At 43.4% G+C, this 6,086-nt stretch overlaps 1 protein-coding gene across 1 annotated transcript; it reads left to right on the plus strand.

Annotated features, from left to right (window-relative positions):
- Positions 1-2,514: 2,514 nt before the first annotated feature.
- On the plus strand, positions 2,515-4,822 carry neurod1 (neuronal differentiation 1; the record flags this gene model as incomplete). Its single annotated transcript, XM_079230831.1, has 3 exons — positions 2,515-2,753; positions 3,792-4,021; positions 4,260-4,822. The coding sequence occupies 3 exons, from the start codon at positions 2,515-2,517 to the stop codon at positions 4,820-4,822; spliced, it is 1,032 nt and encodes a 343-aa protein (XP_079086957.1).
- Between the last annotated feature and the right edge of the window lie 1,264 nt (positions 4,823-6,086).

The raw sequence follows: 6,086 nt of genomic DNA on the forward strand, positions 1-6,086 counted from the left end.
TATCAGCGGATAACCAAAATCATGAGGATTCATCCTCTGGGGAACATGAATGCCGGTAAATCTCATGGAAACCTATCCAGTATACTGGAGATGGACCAACATCCTCCTCTAGAGCCTCTCCACTGGGGCTGAGGCCTGATCGACCCAACCAGCTTCACAGGTGCATGGGCTCAGGATCAGGGACATAATGAGGTTAGAGGTGAGGTAGGGCAGGTAAAAGGTAAAAGGTGGGAGGAGACATATAGGAGACTGACTTTGATGCATGTATTCAACAACAATTATGGTAAACCTTTACAAACTATCATATGATCATCACGCACCTTCCACGATGTGCATAATATTCCTGCTGCTGCGCATGCGTGGCTGTACGTGGCGACAGATGGTCAACTTTTTTCCTCACAAAGAGAGAGAGAGGGGGAAAGAGAGAGAGAGAGAGAGAGACAGAGAGAGAGAGGGAGAGGGAGAGAGAGAGAGAGAGAGGGAGAGAGAGAGAGAGAGGGAGACTCTTGGCTCATACAAATGGTTTCGTCACGTGATCCCCGGGGCAGTTTTAATGACGTTCGTACCATATGGCGCGTGCCGGGAGGGTGTGGCCTCGATATGTTAATTACCACCTTGTGTGTGTGCGTGTGTGCGTGCGTGTGTGCGTGCGTGTACGTGTGTGTGTGTGTGTGTGTGTGTGTGTGTGTGTGTGTGTGTGTGTGTGTTTGTGGTGCTGAGTATAAATGCAGCATCCTCCCACACACACACCTCAGAAAGCTCAGAGCTGATCACGCACAGTCACGCCCGGACACGCACATAGCGCGCGGGATGCGTGCAATTTGACGAACAGCGGCTTGCCACAACAGGTAGGGTTTTCTTCTTTTAAAGATTAGCATAATATCTGATGGATTGTGATCTGTGTAATAACCTTGAGGATGATAATTATGATTAATTATGTTTTGGCTTCCAAATGAATGATCCATCAATGCCAATGTAGAACAGAGAATCATTAACACTGATTCAGTTCTTCAATAATTATACTGCATCTTTATGAACAATTTTGCGGACAGCCTAAATAAACAAAGATTATTCTTCTTTTTTTAAAAGTCTTATTTGTTTTTAATTGTTTCTATTATATACTTTTTTATTTTAATGTTAATTGATTTTTTAAACTTCTATAGATATAAATACTATATGTGTTTTTGCCCTCAGCTGTTTATTCTACTCATTAATCAAGATTATACTCTTTAATTCAGTTATTTGTTGTTATTTGTGTTCGTCCCTTATGTCCGCCTGTCTCACCTCCACCTGTCTGTTGGTCTGTTGAACAAATGGGACCAGTAAGCAAAGCGGGAAGGGGGAAATTCTCATTATCATAATAATGACAATTATTATTCAAAAGATTACTTCCAGCCAACGACTTTTATTGAACGGTGAATCGTTGCGTTTTAGGACGTCCGTAATTAACCTGAGACGAGGTTTTCTTTGAACGGATTTCCTTTTTCTGTAAATTAAATAGATCAAATCTATTAATTTAAGCCGCAGATTTGAGCATTTTATCAACAACTAAACTGAATTTTTACTTTATATATAATTAATCTCAAAACTAAAGCTCATGTTTTGGGCTAAATGTTGTTAAACCGTCCGCGACAAATGTGTGACTTTGGTATAAATTAAATACAATCGACTTAACTCTGCGGGGAATTTTCTTTTATTTGCAAAACGTAGATCAATGTCCTCCGTCTGCGTCTGTCTTTAGCCTCAAGGCCTCCGTTCATTTCTCCGTAACCGTGATGTTCTCCGCGTGATGCATTTCTCCTGCAGACTCAATGAAGAATCACTTGAACTCATTTTATTTTACAAAACAGAAAGCGCATATATTAAGATTCAAACTCGCCTACATTTCTTTTATTTTAGATTCCGTTTTGATTTAGACCTTTGATTTAGAGAACTTGCTGCATTAAACAAAACTTGTGTTTTATAAGTAATGAATCAGAGCAGCTCAGTTAAATATATAGTTGTAGTTTTTGTCTAAAGCAAATAAAAGCACAACATCCTTTATTCCGCTCAAGACATAGAAATGAAACACATATTCTCCGATCCCATGGGAATACATCTTTTCATCAATAAATAAACACATCATGTATATGGTTTATCTGATAAATCCGGATATTTTAAAGTTGAATCCAACAAACTTTTATTCTAAAGAAGCAAAAATAAAGTGTGGAGCAAAAAATAAATACAAAATTTAAAAAATATATAATGTTCCATAAAACCGCCTTGTGTTATAATATCACATTTAAAAAAAGCCACCTGTTCATTAATATATGAAATATAAATAAGCAGGTGATAATTATAGTATTACAATATTTATCCAAACCGTAATAACTATAACCAGACCTCTAATGGGCAGTTTAAATATTTCCTTTCAATAATCTTTCTTCTACAGAGATGAAGTGTGATTACACGTTTTTAATTGTTTCATAATGAACATCTTCTGTTTCCTCTTCTCTCAAACAGAGAATCAGCATCATGACCAGGTCTGTGCAGGAGGAGCAGGAGTCCGTGGTGTCGGAGGAGCAGCAGGAGCTTCACAGCCCCATGGAGGGAGAGGGAGAAGGGGGAGGAGAAGAAGAGGAGGACAGCCCCCACCTTCTCGAAGAGGAAGAGGAGGAGGACAATGAGGAGGAAGAGGACGACGAAGACGGCGAGAATAAACCCAAGAGGCGAGGGCCGAAGAAGAAGAAGATGACGAAGGCTCGTGTTCAGAGGTGAAGGAGATTGACGACTTTAAAAAAAAATAGTCTTTTCACCTAAAGTGTAAAGTTTGTCCTGTGGGTGGCGCTAGAGGAAAGGCCACGCGGTCATGAAAGTGAGTAGGGTTCATCCTCTGAGGAGCAGGAACAGCAGATCTGATGGAAATCTGATCATCATCCCTCTGAAGGGAACAAACATCCGGACTCAGCAGGCAAAAAAAACATTGTTATTTGATAATACAAAAAAAGAACCATCAAACTTAAAAGAGATATGATAAAACATTTTGAAACTATCTGAGAATATGTTGAAGGACCATCGGACCAATGTTTCATTACCCAGAAGCCTCAGCAGATTAGTCTGAGTTTAGCTCCCTAGGTCTCGATGTTTTGTGGTAAATCATGTAAAAATGTGTTATAATGCAAAAATATAACTCAACTAACACAAATCAGTTCACCAGTTGATCTGAACAACGTTTCTGATCTGTCGTCCTCTCCTCTAATGTATTTATATTTATCACGTTATACAAGAATGACACTGACATTCAGCAGCGTAATGGTTCCATATTTTCATCTATTTTGAATTGAACATCAATCAAACGTAAGGCCGTCAACAACAATTTACCGTCTGACGTCCATTACCTCCGGTGTGAATCCTTAGGTTGAGTTTCAGTGTCTTCCCTGAAGGTCTGAGGACAGAACTTTTCCAGCTTGGCTGCAGATTTGTAACTACTAAATCACTCTCCTGATTCTATCTGGTTTAATTTTGGGTCAGTTTCTTTATCTTTAAAGTTAGCAACCTGTTTATCTAACAGCCCATTTACACCAGCTGGGTTTTAATTGCATGTTTTCATTGCCTCAAGTGTTCATTTTCTTCTGTTCTACATTCATATATCATCTATTGAGCTGTCATTGCTGTTGTAATGCCTGAAAGCCAACATGCTGACGCCTTGGGGCTGCAGACATTTCTCTTGCTGCATGTAGTTCTTGGATGCTAGCTTCATCCCTGCTAATTGACGAGGCGGCTAACGTTGAACTTGCTTTGCGTTTCCGCAGGTTTAAGGTCCGTCGGCAGAAAGCTAACGCCCGCGAGAGGAACCGCATGCATGGGCTGAACGACGCTCTGGAGTGTCTCCGGAAAATCGTCCCTTGCTACTCCAAAACCCAGAAACTGTCCAAGATCGAGACGCTCCGCCTCGCCAAGAACTACATCTGGGCCCTGAGCGAGGTCCTGCGCTCCGGCAAGGCCCCCGACCTCATGAGCTTCGTCCAGGCGCTCTGCAAAGGTCAGTGTCACCTTAAAACCAAGACCCCTGAGTCAGTCTGGGGTTTGGGTCCTGGTCTCTGGTTATAGGAAGTTATATGACCATGTGACCTCAACCTCAACCTGAACCTGAATCTGACACTTAAAAAATAAAGATTACATAACAGTTGTGGAGGGAAAACAACCCAACTTGTCTCCAGCTGTGCTAGCAGCTGTGTGTATTGATCGGTATTGACTGATTATCGTCTCTCTGCTCTCAGGTCTGTCTCAGCCGACCACTAACCTGGTGGCGGGCTGCCTGCAGCTCAACCCTCGAACTTTCCTGCCGGAGCAGACGCCCGACCTGCCGGTCCACCTCCCCCCGGCCGGCGCCGCCACCTATCCCGGACACTACTCCTACCAGAGCCCCGGGCTGACGGCCGGCCTGCCCAGCCCGCCCTACGGCACCATGGAGCCTTCCCACGTCTTCCACCAGGTCAAAGGTCAGCCCTACGGCCCGCTGGAGCCCTTCTTCGACGGCGTGCTGGTGTCGGACGGCCCGGCGTTCGACCCGCCCCTCAGCCCGCCGCTCAGCATCAACGGGAACTTCTCGACCTTCAAGCACGATGCCGCCGCGGCTGCCGACTACGACAAGAGCTTCTCCTTCAGCGTGCACTACGGGGCGGCGGGAGGAGCCGGCGGGCATCCTGCCCTCTACGGTGGCGGGGGGCCCAACCCGCGGTGCAGCGAGCTGCAGGTGGACGGCATGATGGGCTTTGACGGACACACGCACCACGAGCGCATGATGAACGCCCAGCTGAACGCCATCTTCCACGACTCCTGAGGAGGAGGAGGACGAAAGACCGAGAGGCCGATGAAGACAGAACAGAGACAGTTATTTAGAGAGACAGACAGTTCGATCTATGTCTATCGTTTCATCGCTGTCTTTCTTTCTGTCTTTCCTTTTCTTTCTGTCTTTCTGCTCCACGACTCCTCCTCCTCCTCCTCCTCCTCCTCCTCCTCCTCCTCCTCCTCGTCCTCACGAGGGAGGCGATGGCGACGGCAATGACAAAGTCACGTTGTTGATGTAACCTTCTCTGTAGCGCGTTCATCCCACAGGGGACGCTCTCTGAATATCTCGTTATTATCCATATTATCACTTAAAAATAATCAATAATCAATGAGCAATAATCTGGAGAAAACTATGCAATTTTGTTCAAACCTGAGCAACGCTCAGTTGATAATTCCAAATGTTGAAAGAATAAAGATTTCTCTATTTTTGGGTGTGTAAGGCGGCTCTGAGCCGGGGGTTTGGGCCGGCGTCGGGCCGAAATGTTCATGTTGTTCATGTGGTTTTTACTTTTTGCTTTTTATAACGTTCCTGTAGCGTTCTGTTAACTTTTCATGTGACTCTCGTTCATATTTTATAAGATATATGTTTATAAAGGCCTTTCATTAAAAGGAATTCCATGTGAATCTACCGAGAGACTTCGTTCATCAGCAACAACACAACAAATGCCTTTTCGTTCGGTCCGGTTCACTGCGGTCGGAAGCGGTTCCATCAAAATGTTTGGACGACACATTTAGGCGGGAAACACAAAAAGATCTTAGCGGTCACGTGATGTATGAAAAAAACTTTTGATCGGTTTTGATTGTGCTTAAAATGGATTTCTGGTATATAGATGAACAAATAGCAGATTACTTCATTGGCAATTAATGTCAATATCACAAACAGTTGTGATAATAACAAAAAATAAATGTAATCAATGAGTCATTTGATTAGCTTTTTAAGCAACAATGCTTAAATTGCACTGGTTCAAATGTGAATATTTGTCTTCTTAGTGTTCTATGATAGTGAACTGAACATCTTTCGGTTTTGGACTGTCGATCGAACAAAGCAAGGAATTTGAAGACATGGAACAATGAATCCAGAAAATGATCAGCGGATACAATTATAATTATAATGAGTCATCATTACAACATCCAACTTCCCACACAGCTGCTGCCAGAAGATTCACTACAAACGGCAGTGAGCTTATTTGAATATTTTTGGAGAACCAGCTCACAAACCTGCAGACGTCCGTCGTCTTAAATGAGATGGAAGCTCG

Source organism: Taurulus bubalis (assembly GCF_910589615.1).
Source record: "Taurulus bubalis genome assembly, chromosome: 15".
NCBI classification, from domain to species: Eukaryota; Metazoa; Chordata; class Actinopteri; order Perciformes; family Cottidae; genus Taurulus; species Taurulus bubalis.